The sequence below is a fragment of the Lissotriton vulgaris genome, chromosome 3_1 (genome assembly GCF_964263255.1).
Source record: "Lissotriton vulgaris chromosome 3_1, aLisVul1.2, whole genome shotgun sequence".
Classification (NCBI taxonomy): Eukaryota; Metazoa; Chordata; class Amphibia; order Caudata; family Salamandridae; genus Lissotriton; species Lissotriton vulgaris.
In genome coordinates this window covers 1,976,803,850-1,976,829,087 of record NC_141689.1, presented here as the reverse complement: position 1 = coordinate 1,976,829,087, position 25,238 = coordinate 1,976,803,850, and the positions used below count along the sequence as shown (strand labels likewise).

Below are 25,238 nucleotides of genomic sequence, written 5' to 3'. Positions count from 1 at the left end.
TAGAATGGTCCGATGATGTTGGGACCGCCACCAACGGCCTGACAGCGGTGGTCCCACAGCCATCGTAATGAGGCCTTAAGTCTCAATCATTCTCTGGCAGTGCGAGAAGACTTTGGAATTAACGGTCTCGTAGTGTGCACTGTCTATTATTTACCTACAGTCAAAAAAGAAATGAAAGTCCTCTTGTTCAGTGGACTGCTGCGCCCCAGATCATTGCTAACTCACCAACGCTGTGTCGCATTGCTCTTATTGCTTTTATTTGTATTAGCTTTTAACCCCAGTCAATGATTCGCTATTGACGTATGCTACATTTTGCTTCTCTTCATACCATGATATATTTCTTCCACGTTTTATATTATATAACTGGTTGTATTATCTCTCACAAGACGATGTTTTTCCCTCATGTTCTTTCTCTGTTCAGCGTTTTATCGCCCTTGCTATATAAGCGCTGTATTCAACAGCAGCAGTAAAATTATGTAAATTAATAAAATGTATCTGATGAAGTAATTGCAAACGTTCATCGTGGTATTAATGAGCATTTGGAAATGAAAGGATTGCTGTGCACAGGTTTCATACGTCTTTGTTTTCTGGACGCCTCTAGAGCGTGGTGGTACTACAGATTGAACTCACTACGGTCACTGGTTCACGTGTCCTGAACGATATTTTGGCAACTTTCAAGGACAAAGTTGATGAACATTTTGAATTCTTTTAGTACCTCACGCGACAAATGCAACAAAACTGTGAGCGGACAACCCCGGCAGATTAGCAAAAAAAAAAAAAAAGACAGCATGCGAAAAAAATTCAGTGACTGTGGCAACCCATCACGCTCCCGTCAGCTTGAACTCATAAAGCCGGTCCCTGGAGGAGCCGCAGATGCGGGCTGTCCTCGGCCCGCTCACAGCCCGGAATGTTGGATGCTGCAGAAGGCGCGCGTCTCCAGTGCTGGGTTTCTTTTGTTTATAAACAGCGGCGACCGCCTTAAGTGTCCAGCGCGGGGTACAGGGAGCTCTGGGGGGTGGTGAGGAGGGCTGTTTAGGGAGGTGCCGGATCCCCGGACCTCCCCCGCCAGGGCCCTGCCCTGCCTTCCTGCGCTCGCTCACCGACATCCTCCGCACGCCCGCTGCTGGAGCTACTGTGAACAGCCGAGCCCTGCTCTGTCACTGCTACAGTGCGCGCCGGACACCTCCTCCCCATCCCAGCCCCGCAGGAACAGCAGCAGGGATTGCTCCAGTCCACGTTCGAGCCATAGTGAAATCCACGCACACTGGGCCAAGTGTTCAACTCCCAGCGGGGGCGACAATCTTCAAACGACCGAAATCAAGTGAACCTAGTGATCTCTCCAGGGAACTCTTCTCATTTGGGGTCCAGTGATCTCCTCGCAGCCGGGACCGAGCGATCTACCCAACCCTGAATATAGTGGTCTACCCAGTGCCAAGACCAAGTGAGAATCCCAACGCGGGACCCGTCGATATCCGCACAGCCGGGACCAGGTCTTGGCCTCGCGGCCAGGACCCAATGATCTTCTTCCCAGAGCCAGGACCAAGTGATCACCCCAAACCAGGGCATCTTTATCTCTTCACAGACGGGACGAAGTGATCTCCCGGTGATTTCCCAGCAGTCGGTATCCAGTGTCTTCCAAAGGTTGGTTTCACCTACAGAAAGCGGTTGCGGGGGGTTGAGCCGCCTCTGCCTTACCTGGTGACAGCAGGAGCCCCGTTGGAGCCGCGCCGGAGTCTGGGGAGAGCGGGGCTCTTTTCAGCATCGCAGCATCGGCTGCCACTGGATTATTGGACTGGAAAGAGACAGCCGCCAATGCCGCCCGCGGCCACCATGCACTTGCTGGGGGGCACTCTATTTTTCCTCTACTCAGTGCTGGTGCCCGGGGCCGCTGCATACGAATCAGGACAGGGGTACTACGAAGATCCGGATCTGGGGGAGACCAGGGTGAGTAACGATGCACGTGGAATTGCACATAACTTCAGTTCAATTTCCAGTTTGTCCAGACAACGGGTCCCACTGGCACTGATGTGTTCTTTATACCCGGGGTGACGTGTGCCCTGGCTGGGTGCACTTACAAGTTCAGCCTGAAATTTCGGAAGGGGTGTTCACTTCCTACATCTGTACCTTGCTGAAGAAGACCCCTCTGGGGACATCATCTCGGCACGTGCAGAGTGTAGGCATATCCCAGTGGGCACCTGTGGGAGACTCCACCCACACGTAGTGGGTGAGTGGTGGTGTTTGTAGGGGTTAATTTTGGAGAGGGGGTGGCGCCGCTCAGCGGTCACGGCCGATCAAGCTTGTGTTCGGCTCTTTTCCAGTCTCTGTCGTCCAAGGTTAACGAGCTCGCAGTAGTGAACTTTTCCGCTCCCCAGTGAGCCCTCGTGCTTGGACAAGGGGGTGCTGAAAACCACGATTTTACACTGAAAATGTACTCTAGCACCCTCAACCCGCGTCTTTGGCGAGCCTGAGGTGCTGCAGCGACACGACACCACACTTCATGCGCCTCCATGTACAGCCACTGTCGCCTCGGCCCTCTGAATGCAATCCTGTCAGAGATGCAGGGAGCATGGGCGGTAGAGGCACGTGCTGCCGGGTGTGTGAGCAGACGCCGTGTGTCGCTCCGTTCTGCCTCCAGCTCTGGGCGGGTGGGTGGCTACTGCTGTGCGAGTACTTCCGCCCTTCACGCGGGTGACCTCGTTCAGGAGCAGAATGATTTCCAAGTCATCGTCACCCGAGGATCGGCATGCAAGGAATTCACTGAGGGGCTAATGCGGCGCAGAGGGAGGACCACCCTCAGGGAGCCCTCATCCACACTAGTGCTCATGTATGTGTTTTTTATTTTACTTTATCGGAGTCACTGGGCCCCTTCCCGCACGTGGCAGGACGCCACATCAATGTCTATTGGCCATTGAGTTCACTGACATACGTAGAAGGTGCGTGGCACAGCCTCGGGCGGGTTGGGCGAAGGTGGCATATGAGGTCCAACAGGCCTTTCCTCTCCGTTTGTCTGAGGGCGAGATCCGTCTTTGATAACTATCATTGTTTGAAACTTGCGGCCGTGTAGTTCGCCATGTGGCGGCTGCTGCACTTGTCTCGCTAATTCACCGTCCGTCTTCACACTGCAGTGCACGCACTTTCTACCTGTGCAGTGGCCGTGACGAGAGATGCCGTGATTGTATGGGCCCCTGTTCGCGTCTTCTGCCCGACGCAAAGGGATTATCATACTTTGAGCTGTAAGTAATCACTGCAAGTAAGCCGTAGACCTGCGACACAAAGCCCATTCCTGGAACCGTTCCTGGCGAGAGCTGAGCATAGTTTGTGGAAGCAGCTTGTTTACACCTCAGCGTGAACCTGTGTGCACGAGTGTGGGACTTCCCGCCCGTTTGGCAGAACATCTGAGGGGAAGATGCCTACCAGCCCCTGCCCTTTGAACTGCAGCGATCGATACTCTACTATTGATCAGGTTCTTTTTGTTCCCAACTTTGTCAGAGAGCTCCTTTTGTAGAAACACTGTGTCCAGTGCCCCAAAATACTTAAGATGAGACTGCATGCACCGCAGCTCGAGGTGCTGCTCCTGTGATGAGGGGAATGCACACCCGAGATCTACGTGGTACTCAAACCTGGCTAGGTGGTCTCTCGTTTCTGCAGTGTAGGCAGTCACACACAGGAGTTAAAACTTGACCAGGCCCCTGAAATAGTCAAATAGAAGACAACAGAAAGGTCGGATTTTTATAACCATATTGCAAACAAATTGCAATCGGTGAAAACTCCATCTGCCTGGGAAATGTGACATATTTGCCCAGAATCTCCTGGTCTCAGACGCCACTGCTCAGGGTGGAATGTGGACTGGAAAGAGGCTCCAGCATCCAAAAAGTGTCCTTGATACACAGAATGCAGTGATTCGCAAGACATTTAGATCGGATCATGGCGCTAAAGTTGGGAACATTTTGTGATAATTAAAGGGTTTTAAAGCTTGTAGGGCCAGTAACTTTAGTCAAGACTGGAACCACAATTTTTCACATGTATATAACCCACAGATCTCCTGACTCTCATCTTCAGGGCTATGAATTTCTTTCACACCCTCAGGTTCCAGAATGTGTCACTCACCCTTAAGCCTCTTCCTAGTATTCACCCTCAGGTCCCTGAACTGCCTTCAGCCCCCAAGGTTCCTGTTCATCCAGGTGTTCTTATTTCCCAGGTACCAACAGGTCCCGTCTCCAGAGGATCATACCTAAAGTTCTGGAGAATTCTGTCCACCCTCAGGGACTAGTGAGCCATGTCACACCGAATCAGCAGGAAGACGCCCTTTGAGGTGGAGGGTCACTCACTAATGCCACTCATCGAGGCTCTTGTGCATTGTCAGTTGTTTTCTAAAATATCCAGTTACACTCAGAACTTTTCAGCGCATGTCCATACTTGTGTTCCCTGAGATTCTTGTTCGGTATCAGATCCCTAGCACTGCTGCTCACTCTCAGGTGTCCTTACAGTCCTTCTCGCGCTCCAGTCCCCAGATAGCCATATTCACCCTCAGGTCTTATAGATCTTCATTATTCTGACCTGGAAGATCCTTCTCCCCCTTAGTCATTGGGATCATGTTTACCATGTGTTTCTATAAGGCTTCTGTTTACCCTAAGCTCCACGGGCATTCAACTCACCCTAAGGCTCTGAGACACCCGCTCCTAAGCAGAACTTCAAGCGCTTCAAAGCTCCTCCTCAACCCAAGCGCCAAGGGCTTAAGAGTGGCAAAAGGCATTTTAGCTTCGCTTAAGTTTAGTGGAAGATTTGGAATTTTCCCAACTCCCTCCATTAAAAAATGAAGGAGAAATAGTGTCTTTCTTAAAGAGTGTTTTCTCAAATCCATCAACTAAAACTGATTATGTTTGAAAGGCCTCTCAAGAGGTCATGATCTTAATACCTAAATAATGTTTGATTGGTATCCATTACTGTTAACTTCAACAGGGATGCCAGTGAGCAGTCATGCCCAAATTTGGCACGATTGGAGGGGACAGGCTTTTTTTTGTAAGAACAATTACATAAAAAATGTATTTTAAACCGCACCTAGTTAAATGTTATGGATGGGGAAGGTGTCAGTACACATCTCACATGTGACTCACCTTCTGCCATCCCAAAGGCTTTTTTTGGAGAAATCTTTCTGTCAGTAAATCTTTGCACTTCATCTTTCCTTTTGTTCATTGTATAGCTGGGCATACCATTCATTTAATTTCCCCAAATAAGGAATTACATATACGCCTTCATACAGACAAAAAAAACGTATATCTATAAAATAGTAATATGGCTATATACCTGGATTGCTGAAGAAACATTGGACATGAGCATGCGAATGGAACAAAACATTCTGAAAGCTCAAAATTAGAATAATTGATTACTAACTCACTTTTAATTGTTGCCTTATCCATATGTTCGCTGTAACTTGTTTGGATAATTTCTACTGGAAATCAGGACACTGTGCATACTTAGGCTGTCTTTTGCAGTTACACTGGACTTTTAAGATGTTCATAGTATTTGTTACATTAATTAGAAAGAGGCACTCCCCTGTTCAGAGACTGATGAAGGGTACTGCTGTTTTACGTTTGCTTACTCTTGGTACTATTTTAATTTCAAACCGAGGGAAATATGCTAGTTTGTAAATGAATAAGTAGAATGGTGTCAGTTTCTTCACCTGCCCACATACACTCCTCTCGGCTACAATACATGATATGTGGCAGGCAAAAAATAGCAGAGATGACATTATCTCAGACCATTACCTGGGCTGTGAATCGTGTGTCTGTCTTACGTCCACTCTCTGTCGGAAAGAGACCAAACAGCCTCCCTGAGCACTACTGCCAAAGTCTGAAACGTGCCGCTAATCCCCAGGGACTACAGGTGGCTGCACCAATGTTGAGCCTGGGGGTGGGAAAACATGACTCCACTCACTGACCATCAGCACTATCTCAGAACCTCTTTGAGGTGAAGCAGCCTCAGTAATGCTGCACTCAAACAGCAGCCCCCAAGTAGTAGCCTGCTCAGTGCAATGAGTAGAGGAATACAAAAACAGAACCCTCTCGATGGCCTTACCAGTCCCCCCTCCCCCTTTAACTCTCTCAATCCACAAAGTGCTGTTGGCTTCAAAGCAGCAGCTCCCCAGGGCTTGGTCACACACACCTCATGCTGTGACAGTGGGAGTGACCATTGTCATGTCAAAAGGGTGCACAAATAAAGGCAATGCAACCATATTTTATTGGAGTGAAGATGAGTTTAACATGTTCCCTGCAGAGAATATGATAAGACAAAGAGCATAAAAGTATGTTGTCCCGTATTTGGACAATTCAGCAGAGAAGACACTAGCCTAGGTTTATCAGAGGAAGAGCACAATAAAAATCTTTGATTTTGTATATTTCAATGCATACTCATGTAGAGTTTCGTAAATTCGAAAAATTCAGGACATCTGTGCAGTGTCCGGCTTTGCAGTGCACATGAGCTTTATGACTCTGACCTAGCACGACGGCTTGCAAACTCGTCGTCAACTGGCCACAATTATACCAACAGTGTAGATACTGAAGAGCCACGTGCAATGGAAACGCTCACTTGAAGGAACACATCAGGTGGCAATGGTAGCAGTAAATCTCTTCCGTGACTGAACCCTTTGTTATGCGTCTGGAGGCTTCCTGGCTCTGTTGCTCCTGCTGTTTCTGCTCGATTCCACCACATGGCATAGATCTGTCTGCTCTCTAGGCGCAGGTTTTGTGGAATCTTTTTTTTGTAGAAACAGAATGGACACATTGAAGAATAATTAACAATCGCAACACGTTGGATTATTTCCCCGAACAGGTGCTTGTTATGAAGGAGGGCAGTTTTTAGCTGGTGCCAGTATGTATTGGAGGTCCTGGTGGTTGAGCTGAAAGGGGCGTTCCCTAAACCGCATGGAATCTCTACTGTCCAGTGCTCGGATTTTCAAAAGGTAGCCCTGTCACCAAATGAACATACATCCAAATGTGTGCCCAAGATTCTAAAAGGCATGAATAGAATGCCCATAGAAGAAGGGTTAACACCTTGGCAGAGCCCCCACCATTTTCCTTCCCAGCTGGGCGTTTGGTACTGCTAAGTCATGCAATTGGCAGGGGTATGAAGCTTTATGGCTGGTGGTAAGTAGCGCCTAAAACAAGATTTTATGCAATGAGCTTTGTCTGGTGAGGCCAATCCTTACTAGTTAGATAAAAACACTGACATGTACTTATTCATTACATTTCCTGACCTTGACACTATTACTGGGACTGTTAAAGTACCCTTGGATGTTTGTTGTTGTAATTACTGAGTGGTTATCCAATATCTATTTTATGTGAGCAAGGGTGCCCAACTCGTGTCTTATTTCTGAACTGACCCTCAATTTTCAGGCCTGATTCATCTTTTTTTGAGAGTAGTTAATTCTTACTCCAGCCTTAGGCATGAAGTACTCTTGGTCCCTGGAAAACCCTGTGCTAGTCGCACGGTACCTACACCTGAAGTAAAACACAGTTATTCGAAGAAAATGCTTCCTACCCCTGAGATCGCACGTGGGATCTCGAAGTCCCACCCTCACAGGTTTACATTGGCACTTTGTAGATGCTATGCTCTTTAGGAATAGGAGGGTGAGTACTCTCACTTCTGCCTTCCTCGAGTTTAAAGATATTACTCCTTTGAGGTTTTTCTCTGTGAGACTGGGCGGCCTCTCGCCAAAGCACTTTATACGACATTCCAGTTTGGGAGTTTACCAATATGGTCAGTTACAGTGAAAGGTCAGCAGACCTCTTCTGATTCAAATGGCTCCTGTCCCTTCTGTCCCCTGGTTACAGAATCAATCCACCATGTTGTTTTTTTTGGCCATATTATCATGGGTACAGGAGGAAGTGGATTCTGCAGCTTTGTCACAACCTGGGGATCAGAGATATTAGAACAGCAATGAAGATTATGAGAACGAATACTTGTCAACCAATTGTATTTGTTGTTTCTCGGTTTCCTGTTAAATAAGTGGAGGGCTACACAAAAAAGCTAGCCTTTTGAAGAATGCTTCTCTAAGAAAATGTACTGACTTGTGTTATGACCCTGTGGTGCTAACGTTTGATTATATGTGTTTTTCTCTATTTTCATGTACATTCCTTTTAGATAATGAATGTAACTATTTAAATCTTGCTATTAAATTAATTTTAGGAATTGAAACTAATTTAAATTGCTTGATTCCATGGTTTTTATCATATTGTTTGCATTGATATCTTCAATTTCTATGTGCCTTTATGGCAACTTTGTCAAGATTTACGATGATGCTTTCTAAATGAGGCATGAGTTTTTAGAGTCTGATAAGAAAAAAGGCCATACAATAGCTTGTACTTGGAGACTAAGATTAGAAGTAAGATTGCAAGATACTTTGCTTTCATTAAATCAGCAGTTGGTCGCAAGACGGCATCTTCACTGTGGCTAAGGCAATCATCTGGCCCAGAGTTAGGAAGGTGTAGGGAACCACAGTTTAGAGCTTGAGGTACAAATGGCGCTTTCAATTTTAGCCCAATCATTAGCTGGCCGAGAGACGCCCTTGATGTTCGGTGCCGGGCTAGGTTAACACAGAGGAGGGCTTCATCTGGCCCGCATATTCGCACCTTGTCAGATGCTCGGTTAATTAGGTAGACTGTTGTGCAAAACACACATCGGAAATACATTTCTGTGAGAGCACCAACAACATGGTTTGTCTCCTTTGGGAGGTAGGGGGGCAAGCCAAACCGAGACGAGTTTCTTGTGTGTGTAAAAGGCTGCTTTTTTGAAACAGGTGCATATCAAAATGATCAACACTGGCAACTGCCTTACAAAACCAAAACCTCACTATACATAAAAAAAACTGATCCCCTGTCCCCCCCCCCCCACTGAAGTAAGGGACTGTAAAATAACCAAGCATCACCCAGAACAAGTGAGGCAAATGAACCATGTTGATTTGACAGGAGTGTGATAAGGGTACGAGTTCGGTGGTGCATTTTGGAGCACACTGTCACAAGCATATCACTAAAGCATGGTGCAGTAGCTCACTGACATTTACAGAAAGCGCATTTTCGATTGTAATGTGTGGAACAAAAATTTGAGCAAACATATATCATTTGGCATGCCTTGATTTATTTTGATCATATTAAAATAATCTTTGTTTCTATCAAAGAATGAAAAATTTACCTAATTTGTGCTTTCATGGCTGCTGTTAGTTTTTGAAATAATGGTACAGTTAATTTACTATATTAAACATTTTTTATTTGTATGTTAGAAAAAAATACCATGCTATAGCCTTTCCTTTCACACTCTTTGTACCCCGGCAAGATTGTCATATAGTTCAATTTACAATATTCTGTTCCTTTGAAGTTAGAGATTGAAAAGTTAACACCAACATCCCTCTTAAAAGAATAAACATCAATTTGTCAAAAGACATAGCCTGACTTTTGACCCTTGTCTTTAAATGCATTGGAAATGTGACAAGATAGACATCAGATTTGAAGGCATCTTTACTGCTCCTTCCCATTCTTAACTACAGCATGGTTGTTTTGGAGGTGCTGCAGCACCCCCTCATTCCTACTATCAGCACCTATGGATGTGGGTAGAGGCTGTTGACTCCTGGAACACCTTCCACCCCACCATCTCCTGGTCAAGTGGTCTGTAATTTCTTTTGATGTCTTCATTGGTCTGTGTTGCGGACCTCCTCACCTCAAAGTTCATATTTTATCTCTAAAACAATGCCCTACCAATAACGCTGATAAAAGGACAGGGCAGACGTTTTCTTGAGGCCCTAGAGATAGAGGTTATGATGACACATTCCATTATACTAGCAAGCGAGACATCTGTAATGGAATCTAAAATGAACAGCAGCATGAACATAGCATTTTGTAAGGAAGTAATTATTAGGAGTGTTGCTCCTCTCAGCAGGGTTCCAAGTTTCAGGGTTACCCTTGATTTGTCTACTGAACAGATTCACAGATTAACTCTGAGTTAAAGCTGGTGTTGTGACTACAACTGTCCACATTGGCACGGTGTGTCACTATGGATGTGATGGCATTGGGAATCCGTATTAAGTAGCTCCAATGAGAATTAACAGTCGACATTTGGTTAAGATGACATGAGAGCTGCTCACAGGGTCAATCAGCGAGGCTGACGCTCACCTGCTTAGAGTCTTTCCTGGCTCTGTGAAGGCCATGATCTCATGTGAGACATTTTGTGTGTCTCTTCCCCTGGCTTAACATGGGATTTTTTCACGGGCGCATCACCTGATACGCCTGAATATGTCGTTTTCAGCTCTCAGTGCTTTCTGTTTCTCTCAGTTACTTGCTCTATTTACCCTAACAGAAAGAATGCGCATTGTCGTCAATTCTCAGTCGTTGAACACTCCTAAGATTAATGTAGATCAAGTTACTTCTCAAAAATGTAAAGCTGTAAAAGTTCGTAGCCCTTTTTAGTTGCCCTTTGTATACAGTGAACAGAAGCAATTTAGTTTACAATAAGCTAAAGAAATACGCTTTTGACCAAGCAAATCGTGAATACACACGGCAACCTTTTAATTCCGTCCCACCCACACAACGCATCCATGTAGAGAAATGCTGTCTAAAGTTGCATTACTGACTTTGAATAAATTGATGCATGTAGACCTTAATGTTATTGCTATGAGGGAGGCTCACCCTAGGAAACTGGCAAATACAATAGCCTTTTTGGTTTCCCATCTGAAGGAGGGGGGCAGTGCACAATGTTCTTTCAAGAACAGTGAAAAATAAGTACACGTGTTAATAGACAAACCGTGAAACAAGTCACACTTCTAGTTTTCTATTGAAGGTGTTTGTCCACTGTTTATGTGCTAAATAGCTAAGAACTGATTTATTTGATCTGGAACATTGATTCACGGTACTTCACCTCCATAAGATTTAGATGTTTTTTCCTTGAAGTCTAGATGCTTATGTTATGCATATATGTAGTATACGGTGTAGTATACTTGAACATCTCCATACCACGTAGTGTGTGTTTCCCAGAAGAAACACAGGTATCAGAATCTTAGCAGAAAAGATGAACTTTCAGGACAATCCAGACCTCACATGGGGGTTGGAGCCTTTTAAAAAAAAGTATATAGGCCCTGTTCCTAGCAGGAATATATTTTGACACTATTATTAAACTTCCTTTAGACCAAGCCTCTTAGTAATACAATCGGATCAAATATAATTTAATACTGCAATTTATATTCCTAACACAAGGTTTGTTTTTATGTGATTATAATGATTTTGATGAATTGTTAAATTTTATATTTGACTATGACTGTGAGAGGGTTGGACTTTAGGATTCCCCGAAAACATTCAATAGAACGACCACCCAGTTGAACCATTCTGGCCATCTGTTGGTAAAGAGAAAAGGTAAGTGGTGGGAAGGCCTTTATTAACAGAATACATAGTTTTCTTGTTATGCAGAAGGACAGCTTGACATTAAGTTGAATAGGGACAATAGCATCTGCACCCTGGTTGTGTGTTGTAAGGGCTCTGATGAGGTGGCTCCCTACATTTGAATGTAACAGTAGACTCTGGATGACTTTTTGGGTGTAACTTGAGATATTATCACGGCCACTGGAATGATGTGATTCTGCAGAAGTGGCATTTTCCTCATTAATATCGATTTGCAACATTTGCCTCATAATCTATCATATGCTGCATAACCAGATTTTAAGACAAAATTAGTTTCTAGCTCAAACAGATCAAAAGTTACTAAGAAAATGGCAAAACATCTTTTGCAGTGAAAGTCCCTTGCAAAGGTTGACCAGTAACCTCTCAGTTGCTTGTTGCTGTTTTTGGGTATTGATCGAGTACTAATGAGGTGAAACCTTTGCCCAGATATTGGTAACATGTAAAAATAATAAAGTACTATCATAAAACGTGCTACAATCAGCCACATAATTTGCCATTCCTTCCTGCATAATTTGGTCCACCCTGCTGTATAATTCTAGTTTGAGTAGTCCAATCAAGAGTTGATCAGAGAATGGGCCATTATGGCCTTGAAAGAGCACACCATTAGATGTACTGTTTTTCTTCAATGACAGAGGAAATAAAAAAAATATATCTAGTAGCCTTACCTTTATTTTGGTTGGAGTCTGGGTTTATGTTAGGAGAGTAGGAAGTAGTGGCGCTCTAAGCAGTGTGATGTTGTGGCTGAGATCTGTGTGCAGCAGGCATGCGGTGCAAAGCAGGACAGGGGAACACAAACCCTTCGGAAAAACACCCCTGAAATGGTCTTGGGAGGCCTGGACCAACCGGAAGGAGAACAGATCCTGTGCACATGCACGTGTGTTAAATAGTCCGAGTATGAGGACTAAGGTTTCTACTCATAAAGAGTGATTGCTTCAAAAAAAGAAAGTAGAATGTCAAGATACGTATGAATAAAGTTTCTTTTAAATAAATCATATAATGGTCAGTACAGTGAGACAGTAGCCAGCCGACACGTGTTTCGTCACACCGTGAAGGAGGTGTAACTCATCAGGGCTGTAGGGCTACATAAATGTCGAGATCGTGAAAAATACGGAGCGGTGGAGAAGGGACCCCATCCGCGTGTGGATTTGAGGAGGTAAACGCCGGGAAGCTGCTGGGAAATCAGGTGGGTGAGCTTGAAAACAAAGTTCGAACCTATTGCCAAAAACATAAAAGACCTCCATTGGCTGACTGTACAAAAAAGAATCCACTTCAAAGCCCTCTGTATAGTCTTCAAATCAGTCAATAATCAAGGACCACATTTTTTAAGAGACAAACTTCAACTCTACAAGCCTACAAGAGCTTTACGCTCAGCCACCCTTAACCAACTGCTTGTCCCACGCACCAAAACAGTGTCCTGGGGTGACCGTCGCTTTTTGGTGGCGGCCCCCAGACTCTGGAACACCTTGCCTCTTAACATCAGACGAAGTGCTACGTTGTTCCAGTTCCGCAAACTCCTGAAAACCTGGCTTTTCTCTCAGTAACCCATTCTCAACTGTCAAACCTGTTCACTCTTTCATTCCTCACTTTCTTCAATAATGGTTTTTAGCGCCTTGACGCCCAAGGGTATAAGTAGCGCTTTATAAGTGTTAAAAATAAATAAATAAATAAATAAATGAGGCGATAAACGCCAGGGAGCTGCTGGGAAATCAGGCAAGGGTTGCAGGGCTGATGGCGTCCTGAATTACGTAAACTGCCTGTAGCAGGGCAAGAGCCCACGCGATAAGTGTGTCTGGGAGCAAAACGGCAACGGCATCCGCCTTACCTTTATTTATTTATCTATTTGATTCTGTATTTAAGGTGTTTGTTGCACGATTCTAGTCACTTGTTCAACTGAGCACGTCATACGAAGCTAGAACAGTGGCCTTAATTTTGACGAAACAAAATGGAGACCATAAGGAGGGGGAGAGGCAGAGTTCGTCTCTGCAGTGCACATTAAATAGATGCATCTCTAAGTTTTTCCTGGAAGACAATTTAAAGTTGAGTCTTAGGTCTGCTGGTAGACTGTTCCGGATTCCTGGTGTTTGATAAGAGAAGGATTGGTTTATTTTCTTGTGTTTTTTTCCGACACTACATTGAGGCGGAACTGTTCCGTCATGAGCATCGAAGGGGTTAAGCAGGGGCTGTTTAACTGTTCCTGAGTGCTCAGAAACATCACCCTATGTGCCATTTAATTGTACACAACTCCTCAGCATCCAGTAGCCAATTTCATCAAGTCAAGAAGTCAAATTGTAAAGTTGAGTGGGCGATCTACCCAGTTCAAGTACAATTTGAGTGCGATCAGCCAAGGCTTAAAAACATCAAGCGCTGATGCTTGGAAGAAGAGGGTATAGATAAACACTAACAATACAATAACACAAAAGAAAATGTGTTGCAATTTCACATTCTGAAGCGGTGAGTGGTAGAACAAACATTGGAAAAACCAACATGTCTTGCCTGTGCGAGATCTATTGGCTTTCCCAGTTTTTTTAGATATGCACAGCAATGCGGCTGCTTTGCAGCATGCCTAAAAGAACAAGCATTTGTAAAGCATCAGTCTTGCATTTGACAGAATTAGAGCTACTGCAATTGTAAATGACAATGCCTTTTACCAATGTGTTTTGGTTTGGATTTTGGAGTGGATGTATGTGGTTTGGAGTGGATTTTTGTGGGTTGAACTGGAAATGTTAGCTATGGAATTGTGTGAGTTTAAAATGTGTGAAAGGGGTGGTGTTTAGTATATTTGTGTAGTGGAAATATGTGGTATGGTGAATATATAATAGTGAGAGCTGCACATAATAGACAGAAGGGAAGATAGCGAGGGATAGGTAGTGTGTGCATGAAGTGGTAAATTAATTTTAGACAAAGGAGAAGAAAGAATGTGTGAGAAAGTGCGAAAGGAGGACAAAGCAGTCCACAGGCACACAAAGAGGGAGGCCCTGTGTACGCAGAAGACACCTGAAGAAGAGGGAGAGAGCGCAAGTTTGAGGGACGGAAACTTTGAAAAGACACAGGAAAGTAACTGTGCTTGAAGAACTGAAGTGAACCAATATGACAGAGGTGGGCAGAGAGTGTGAAAAGAGGAACCGGTACAGGTAGGGCAGAACAAGTGCAAGCTTGCCATTCCTTCCTGGTAGGTAGGAAGGTAGGGCAGCACAGCACACATTTTTTTCCCCATAGGACATGTACATGGAGCTCTGAATATCATTGCACAGGAGGACATTGCACCATCTGTACTGTTGCTTCCTCCCCTCAGTAAATGAATCCTCCCCTTTGCACTCATGTGTGCATTTGTTCATGGTGTACACGACTGTGCACAACACATCACTGCCATTACAGTATTGCTCCATTTGTACACTTGTGGGTACCACCTGTTTTGTAGGGAAAATGTTGTTGGCACGGTTTACCACCTTCATATGTCAGTAGAGGGTACCAGACATCAATGAATGGGTTAGAACAGGGCTTTACAGCCCTCAGGAAGGATTAATGCATTTCTGTAAATAATATTAAGAATATATTTGTTTAATAACAAGCATCAGCAAAACCAGTAGGTCCGGCATAAGCCCCCAGTCTTCTGGCAATTCCTGTTTTGTTTTTTCGTGGTTTTTGCAAAAGTTTATTGTTTTGCTATACACTGCACACTCATTAATGTAAAAAAAGGAAAATAATTTGCTAAAGACAATATCGTTTTTGGGTGTCAAAAAAACACACATGACCACAGTACTCCTTTGCACTGAAGGGAACTACTTTGTGTGTGGATGTGTTCCTTGTGAAAGGGTGGAATGCAGTCTCTCAATTCAAAGTGCTGTTTGCACTGAAGTCTGCGGATGGCTGAAGTGAGCTGATACATTGCCCCGCAGTGCATGCTTGAGTAGGTGGAAGAAAAATGTGAATGACGCCAGCGACAGCTTAATGGTTGAAACCCCTGTAGGCAACTACGTTCTACCCATAATTTTAGTTAAATGAAAAGGTCTTGGCTAACACAGACCTAAAAAAGGCATTGACTCCAAACCTTTTGCCTTAAAGAATGAAAGAATACTGGAAAGAAATAAAGAAGACAGGAAAGAAAGAAGGCAAGAAAGAAAAGGAAAAAGAGCAGGAAGGAAGGAAAAGGAGAAGGAATGAGAAAGAAAGGAAAAGAAAGAAGGAAAGAGAAAGAATGAATGAAAGAAGGTGAAAGAAGGATCGAGAAAAGAAAGAATGAGGATAGATAAAAAAGAATGAGAGATGGAAAAACAGAAGGAAAGAGAAAAGCATAAGAAAGAGTGAAGGAAATGAGTAAAGGAAATGAAAGAAATAGGGAAGGGAGAAAGAATGAAAGAAGGCAATAGAAGAAAGAAAGAATGAAGGAAAGAGAGAAAGAACGCAAGAAGGAAAACATAGTGGAAAGGGGAAGGAAAAAAGAATGAAAGAAAATGAAAGAGAGAATGAAAGATGTAAGAAAGCAAGAATGAAAGAAAGAAATTAGGGAAGAAAGAAACAAGGGGGAAAAAAAGGAAAAAGCGGATAACTTAAAACAGAACAGTTTCAAATGGACAGACTCTATCTGATATGCTGTGAAATAATGACAGGCTGAAAGTCTCTTTAAATATGTACATTATGAATATTTTAGTAAAATCAAAAGGTCTTGGTTAACCCCTCACCTAAAATTAAAACAAGGAGTGGTGAAATGAAAACAACTAGCCCTATGGTCCCAAGGCCATTCCACAGTTTACAAATATCTGCAGTGAACGCAGGCCCTGCTGTAGACTCTCCCTGTGATGCACACATTCCGTGAGTCAACCCGTTGATACAGATAGTCTGTCATTTTTCACATAGTGCATATTACCCAAGGCAGTCTCTTTCTACTGGTGATCACAGACTTCACTGGTATAGTTTAGGGTGAGCTTGTCACACCGATTAAGCATCTGCTTTAAATTGCATTTATATAGCGCTTATTACTACTGACGAGGCGTCAAACAAATAAAGCAGAGGCCTGTTATTTTAAGTGAAAAGAGGGTAGACAGTCTCTCAGTGCAACCATCACTGATCTGGTCACGCCTATGCCTGTCTCACCTTTACTCTTCCACTGCTTGCTAAAATTACCGCACAACTGAATGTCATGAAGAGTGGAGTGTGCCACTCCTGGGATTTAGTCTGACAACCAATGCATTCTGGGAGATGTAGTCCTGGTTCACTTCAGTAGATCAATTGAACTTACGGCAAATGAGAACAAAGATTTGTAAAGGAAAGCTTGTGCGCTGCTTCCTTGGTAACATGGGGTTTACCCAATGACCGGAAATAGTGCGTGTGCAGTCCCAACTATGGAGGCAACAGTAACACAAAATAGTGCACGTTCTTTGCCAACTATGGACTCACACAGTAACACATATTAGTGCACTGCAGTGTCAACCAAGTAGTCACACAGTAACCCATATTAGTGCATGTGCAGTGCCAGCCACTGAGTAATCCAGTAACCCATATTAGTGCATTTCCAGTGCCAACCAGGGACTCCCCCAGTAACCCAAAAATAGTGCATGTGCAATGCAGCCAGAGTTGAAGCAGATCGTCCCATTCACCCTAGTAGGGCATGATGGGCAGAGACACATAGTATTAGCTTTATGCAAGCCAGTAGCTGCACTTTCCATGGATACCAAGACACTTGCACTGATGTGGAGGCCGACTGGGGTCCAGGACAGTTTTTCACACTCACAATCACATTGACAGTGAGGCTGAGGAAGCATATACACAAACACAGGTGCACACACTTACACACACATGTACATACACATTTGTATGCAGACTTGTACACATATGCAGGCACACACACTTGCAAACATATATGCATACACACATGGATACACACATACACCTACACAAATGTAAGTGCACTCTGGCACACAGTGGAAGAAAAAACATGCTTATAAATGTAGAAGCAAGTATAAAAGTATATATATCTATGTATTTGTAGATATGTACACACACACACACACACACATATATATATATATATATATATATATATATATATATATATATATATATATATATATATATATATATATATATATACATATATCGGAAAATCGCCACACTGCAGACTGCCACAGCAAACATCCAAAATGACGAGGAGGGAACCCAATAGTTGCTGGTGCAAAGAAAGTGACTTTTATTCCATGATTGCCAGCGCTGCCGCCATGACGCGTTTCGCATCCAAGGAGGCTTGATCACATGTATATCTATATATATATATATTACCTACTGGCGGTCACTAGTAGGTAGTTATATTTAGGACCAAGTTTCCATAGGAAGAGCATTTTTTGTTTTGCTTATAACTTTGGCGTTGATGAATCTACATAAAATTGTCCAAACTAATTTTTTGTTCATATCTGCTCCTATGTTAAAGTTTTGGAGGTGATTTGTCAAGAGGGGAGGGGGAGGGATTGGGGGGGAGAGCGAGAAAAAAGGTGGGTCCCAAAATATGTTTTCTCCATGCAATTTCCATAGGAATCTTTAGACAAGGCTACAGGTCGAACAGGTGAACAAAATTACCCCAAATTTGGCAGAGAGAAGGGTCTTGGTCTAGAACGCACGCTTTTGCTTATTTGATATCGATATTTGGGAATTCTGACATCTGATTGGCTGAGGCGTTACGAGCACAAGCTTGCTGTTTATTGGTTGCGAGTAGTGTCATCATGTGTTTATACCTACTAGGATGAACTAGTGACCCCTACTGGTCTGAAAGTCCTGAGGTATGGAAAATATGTGAAGTATTGTCTAGAGTATGGAAAATATGTGAGGTATTGTCTAAATCCCAGACACAGAGTAAGGGACCCCAACCTCGTAGAGCTTCCTGGTATAATGGCTCCTGTAGGAAGGCCCATAAGATCTTGGCCAGGGCAATTAAGTCACGCGATGGGCCATCCACTAGACTAGCCCAACGTTTATATAGAGAGCAGGATCAGTCAGCTCGAACTGCCTGGGAGGACAAATACTGCTTGGACTTGCTGGAGGCTAGCAAGGATAGGGATATGATAAGATTCTGGCATACCTTAAAATGGGGCAGGGGCAATATCTCTACTGCTCCTGAAAATAATGTTTCCCCAGAAATTTGGGTCTCTTATTTTGAAGCCCAATTTAGAGGCCCACCTAGTGATACCACTGCTTTAATGGAACCGATTTTCGAATCGTGTGTTTTATTTACAAAAACGGAGGTCTTAAAAGTCCTGAAACTTATTCCCCATGGAAAGGCTTCGGGTCCAGATTGTGTCCTGGCTGATCTTTTCTTATTGGACCCTGATACTTTGGCTTCTTATATACTATTTCTGGCTAATGCAGTGGCAAGTGGAGCACCCCCGCCAAAAACATGGGCGGGAGCGGAGATTATCCCAATATTTAAAAAAGGGGATCGCTCCCTTCCTAATAATTACAGGCCCATTAGCCTGATCGACAGTATCCAGAAAGTGGTGGCAAGACTGGTCCTGGATAGACTTCAATCTTGGATTGAGGACTATACTATTTTGACACCTTTACAGGCCGGCTTTCGCTCCCATACTGGTACAGTTGATCAGGCCTTTAGATTTGCGGCTATTCATTGGAAGGTTGTAACTCTGGGAGGGGGGTCGCTTTACGCTGCTTTCATTAACTTAAAGACAGCTTTCGACCTGGTCCCTTGGGCCAAACTAAGGCAGACCCTCCGCTCAATAGGACTATCTTCAGCACTTTTGAATATTATTGTTAGGCTGCACCACGCAAATTATGCCCAGGTGTGATGGGGGAAGCAAGGTAATGTGACGAGCAAGTTTAACGTTGGAATGGGAGTCAGGCAGGGGTGTGTTCTGGCCCCTACAGTTTTTCTCTGTTTATCAACATAGTTACACAATACTTTGACAAATAACCAACAGACTCACCTAGAATTGCGAGTTTGCACATTCCCCTTCTGATGTTCGCAGACAACACTTTGTTGTTGTCGAGAACTCAAAGGGGACTACAGGACGCCCTTAACTGTTTTGAGGCTTTTTGTCGTGACCAAAACAAAACTCATGGTTTTTCACAAGAATAAAACTGTGAGGGGAGGGTAGGTTTGGAGCAAGCCCCCTGGAACAAATAGACGCATTCACGTACCTAGGATTAACAATAGGTAAAAACTTCTCCTGGAAATTCCATATTGATACAATGAACTTGAAGCACTCACAGTTGGCGGGTGCCCTGCTTAGAGAGCATAAGCAATCCAAATCTAAGCCTATTGCTCCCGCATTACAAATTTATAACATCAAGGTGGGGGCTTCGATTCTATATGGTGCGGAACTCTGGGGCTTCAGTGATTTATCACCCCTAGCCCTGGCACATAAGAACTTCCTCCGAGCGCTTCTGGGGCTTCCCAATTCTACACCATTGCTCCCCCTGTATCTCGACACGGGTATTAGGAACATTAGGGACTAGGCTCGATTTCGCCCCATAGCCTATTGGTGCTGACTCTGGACGACTCCCAAGCTGGCACAGTATGCACAGGCCTTGAGCGAAGTCAAGTCCATGAACACCTCTGACAAGATCCCGTTGTTCAGAGAGCTCAAGTCAACTTTAGTAGCCATGGGCATGAGGAACTTTTTTTGGGAATCTCCCTCCTCAGTGGTCTTACCTTCTAAGAAGATATTAAAAGCAGCTTACTGGAACCGTATAGAGCAACGGCGACTATCCCATAGTAATAATTCCCAAAAACTATTGGATTCTCAGAGTTCAAGATGACTTCGTCTTTAGAGCCATATTGGGATGTTATTAGAAGCACTCTGGAAAGAAAACTGTATCATCAGTTTAGGGTGGGTTCCTTACCTTTGGGGTTCCATATGCTTAGTTGGAATCGGGACTGTGGAGGGCATTGCCTGTTTTGCCCAGAGGTGTTGGAAACAACTGCTCACTTCTTTTTCATATGCCCGTCTTATAGAAACCCCAGACTAAAATGGTTGAACCCTATTTGTAAAAATGTGGGTTTCAGGGTAGCCATGGCAGCCCTGAGGGTTCTTAGGACTGACACGGAACAAGCTATTGTGATAGCAGTGGCAACGTTTCTATGATGGGCCTGGGTGATAAGAGCTAATAAACTGAGACTTTCTCAGTAGCTCTCTCTTGAATGGCCCCTCCTTATCCCCCTTCTAAGGAAAGCTGCTGTCTTGTATATATTTTTAATTTTGCTCTCTTCTTTTAACAGTTTTTATTCTGTCTTATATTGCTGGCTTGTCTTGTTTTAAATATTGTTACAAACTGTCTTTTTATGCCTATGTCTTTTATGATTTTTCTAAAAATCTAAATTAAGACTTTGTTGAATGAGGTATTGTCTAGTCTCATGGTGCTAAGCTGAGCTGCTGCCGGACTCTGGGATGAAAGCGTGAGTCCAAACTGTGTGTCATATGCTGTGAAGTCATGTGCTCTGGTCGCTGTGCCACATCTGTCCAAGTAGTGTCAGTATGTAGTTATACCAACTCGCAGGAACTTTTTTTTTTCGATCATTGTAACTTGTGTATGGTGCATGGGGGTGTTATTCAGGGAGTGCGAAGGTAAATTTGCGCATATCAAATCAATTAGGTACTGGTAAAGTGCAAACTACTCACTCCTACTGGTCTGATGGCGCTGGGGGCATAAACTGAGCTGCTGCTGGACTCAGGGATAGAGCTACATGTAGGTGCAAACCATTTAATGTCCGCATTTTGGAAAACCTAGGTCTAAGCCAATGCGACTTTGTTCTGCATACCACTTGCACCAGAAAACATAGCTATGCCCTACGGTCGACACTAGTATTTTGAAGGTATGGCTGGATTACCTGCATTTTCCAAACTTTTGGAAAAACATGTTCATAACCATCTGGCCCATTACTTAGAGATAAATGACATCTTCCATTCCTCTCAGTCGGGCTTCCGACCCGGTTACTCAACCGAGACTACCTTGCTGGGGGTCACAGAACATCTGCGGAGCCTAGTTGACAAGGGACTCACTGCTGCACTGATATTACTTGATCTCAGTGCAGCATTTGATACCATCTCACACAGTATCCTGCTCGACTCCCTTTTTAATGTTGGCATAAGGGGAACTGCTCTCGAGTGGCTAACCTCTTTTTTAGATCAGCGCTCTTTTCAAATTAACTCCAACATAGGCACCTCTGGTGTCTATCAGTCCCCTTTTGGTGTCCCCCAGGGCTCTGTGCTAAGCCCCCTTCTTTTTAACTTATACGTGGCCCCTCTTGCCCGTATCGCGGAAAATGAAGGCCTAACCATGTTTAGTTACGCTGACGATTCGCAAATAATTTTCTCTCTGTCCAGTACAAACAAAGACTCTCCTTCGTCCCTGAAATCTGGCCTTGTCAAAATCGCTACCTGGATGCGGACCAATCTGTTGAAGCTCAATGGAGAAAAGACAGAGGTGCTAATCTTTGGCCCCAGCCGTGATCTATGGAACGCCTCCCACTGGCCATCCAGCATGGGTCCTCTCCCCATCCCATGTGACCAAGTCCGGAACCTAGGGATAACTATCGACAAAGGACTTACAATGCAGCCTCAAGTCGGGAAACTTACTGCCATGTGTTTTGTAATCCTGAGATGGCTCCGTAAGATTATATGGATGCTCCCGGAAGACACCAAAAAATCTGTAGTCAACGCCCTAATCACCTCTAGGCTTGACTACGGGAATGTCCTTTATCTCGGGGCAACCCAAGCTGTAATGAAACGACTGCAGCGTGTACAATATGCCGCGGCCCGTCTGTTACACAAGTGCCACAGAAGAGAACACATGTCGGAACATCTAAAAAACTTGCATTGGCTTAAAATTGAGAGCAGAGTAAAATTTAAGACTCTCTGCTTCATGCATAAGATAAAATTTGGTTCTGCCCCTAGATACTTAAAATCCCTAGTTCATGTCTATCTTCCCACTCGGCATCTGAGATCTTTTTCTCAGGGCCTTTTTAATGTGCCTAAGGTCCGGCTTTCCAGAATGGGAGGCAGGTCCTTTTCCTACCTAGGTCCTAAGTTATGGAATTCCCTCCCCTTAAAAATGCGCACTGAAACTAATCTTGGTACTTTCCGTAGATCTCTGAAACCCTGGCTGTTCAACCAGTAATCCTGTCCTGGCTATTATCTCCGTCCCCTCCTTTTTCCGCACTCAATCTCTCTACCAGCGCCGGGAAACCCTTTTTGGGTAGCTGTAGCGCTTTACAAATCAAATAAATAAAAAAAAAATAAGATATGAAAAGATGTCTGTAGCTCATGCAGTTCCTTCATAGAATAAGAGATATGTTTTAAGATGGGGAACTACATTTTTTTGCCAAATAAAACGATACCAGATTAGGAGATCAAAAGCATTGTTTTTTAAAAGTAGGATGCACATTCGTTTTGTGGAAAAGCATCTTTGTGATTGGTTAAGAAAAAGCAGTTTCAACGTGGAGTCTTGAGCAAATCTTATCATAGGATAAGATTTGCTCAACTCAACCACACCTGCTCCTTGCATTTGGAAGGCACTGTTCGAACTTGAAACAATTGTGAACTTTTAACTTGCACGTGCCGTTATATGTTTGAGAAAATGTTGCAAAAAATATCGTTAGGTTTAAAAAAATGGATCAACTTTTAACCTGCACGTGGTGTAGAATGTTCTAGAATGTGTATTGATAGAATACGTTGCACTGCCAACTTCTATGTGTCGTTGAATATGAAAAAAAACTGTTTATATGGAAAATTAAAAAGAAACCAATAGAGAGAAGTTTTGAAACCTAAAAGAATCAAGGAGCTTTTCTAATTTGTTCTTTACATGTATTTATGTGTGGAGGAACAAAATTATAGACACAACAGCACCAGGAAGAGGTAGAAGCAGGGACTGGGGGGACGGGGGAGATGGGCACAATGGCACACTAGCACAATTAAGTACAGCAGAAGTATAGACAAACTTGGGCCAAAATGAAACACACCAACAAGGTGCACAAGCCAAACAACCTGCCAACGTCACACCACTGAACGAGCATAGAAATGAAAACCACACTGCATTTATACAGGAAGTGTACAAAGGCCAGTGGTGAGTGTTGTGGTATGTCTGCGACCATGGTCATCATGGATGAGATGCTCAGCACGTGGCACATGGGCACGTTCACTGTGTGTTACATTGCCAAACAGCTGCTTCTCCCTCCCAAGAGCTCCCACACTTTTGTACGGTATGCTGTTGTATACCGTTCTCTCGTACGGCACACTATTGTAATGCTTATTCGCGCATGTCCTGCTGCATTCCAACTACACCATGACAGTGCCGTTTGTTGGTGGTGCATGCCACTTTACAACATCGACTGCTGCAGCCCTTGTGGCAGGCCACACCAGAACACAGAGACACACTTACGGCACTTCCTGTACACGGACATGTCCAAGAAACCCCTTTTCCCTTGCCGGATAGGCACACTCCTGCGCTGACCTGTGCACGCCGGACCAGCACACACTGGTTGTGCATGCAGGAGAATGCATGCATAGCTACATGTCCAGGGTCACTGCCAACGCTGAGGTGACAGCACACTGTGATGTTGCAGGGCCCGTGCCCATCTCGCATAAACAATGATCACACGGACACACTTGCTCAGACGCGCTTTCAGGGGACGATGGCAGTCCTGGGGTTGTTGCGATAAGTGTTGTGGCCCTCATGGGTATCCGTGTATCATGCTCATTAATTCTATGGCACCTGTGGGTGTTCCGGTGTGGCTCTTGGCTGTGTTCCCTTTCATGCTGCAGGTAGTCGTCCTGCTTAACACCAGCAGAAAGCAGTTGTAAAATCCCCGGTGTTAACGTGGCTTAACGCCGAAATTTGTTTCGCATTGCAGTTGTTATGAAAGTTGTGATGTGATTTTTTCATGTGTAGAACAATATACAAACTGGGCAGTGTATCCCGTCAAGATGCAGCACCTGGTGCACTATTCCCAAGCAATATAAATACAATGAGATTTTTTCATTGATTTTGTGTGTACACAGTAAGTGCAGCCACTACCTCAGTGCAATTCAATACAGGATTTTAGTATTTAGAATAAATCGCAAAGGTGCACCTCGTGTCTTTTTGCACGGGAACAGCTAGTCTGCATTTCATTATCAGCTCTTTAATGTAAGTAAAGTTGAGATCAATCTAACACACTATTATGAAGTTGGTGGAAACTGCAGACATCACCAGTAATCCCACGTTAAGTGCCCCAAAATTTAACATCATGGTGGACTCCATCAAATAACAGTAATAAGAACAACAGCAGCAGTTAAGAAAACAACCAAAAAGTTATTATTTATTTTTATAAACTTATATATATATAAACCATATACTATTTCAGACTTAATTTTTGTATTAACATATATATATGCACGATAAACTAGTAAACAAAATGTAACAACAATAATACAAAACAACAAGGCGGAACACACCTGTGGGGACCATGGATGTCGACGACAGAACCTGGAAAAAAAACCCACAAAATAAAGACGTGTTTAATGCGCATATCTAAGGAGTGAGTAAACAGAGAAACAGAGAAGGAAAAAAAGCCAGAGAGAAAAAGAGAGGGAAGGAAAGAAAGGGAGTGAGAAAGGGAGAAGGAAGAGAGAGATAGAAAAAAAGTAATGAAGAGAGAGAGAGAGAGAAGAGAGTGAAGAGAGGGAAGAGAGAGAGAGGGGAGAGAGAGAGAGAGAGAGAGAGAGAGAGAGGGACTGCCTCCCCTGCCTCCTTAGTCATCCTCATGCACTGATTAGTTCTGTCACTTCCCTCCCTCCAAATTACTCTAAGGCCAGCGTATAG

At 43.9% G+C, this 25,238-nt stretch overlaps 1 protein-coding gene across 1 annotated transcript in view; it reads left to right on the top strand.

The window, feature by feature from the left end:
* Nucleotides 1–1,131: 1,131 nt before the first annotated feature.
* The window catches only part of VEGFC (vascular endothelial growth factor C), a 467,419-nt gene continuing 443,312 nt past the window's right edge, over nt 1,132–25,238 (top strand). Inside the window, exon 1 of the mRNA XM_086962460.1 lies at nt 1,132–1,944. Coding sequence (XP_086818586.1) covers nt 1,813–1,944 — 132 coding nt within the window. The 5' untranslated portion in view covers nt 1,132–1,812. The remainder of the gene's footprint in view (nt 1,945–25,238) is intronic.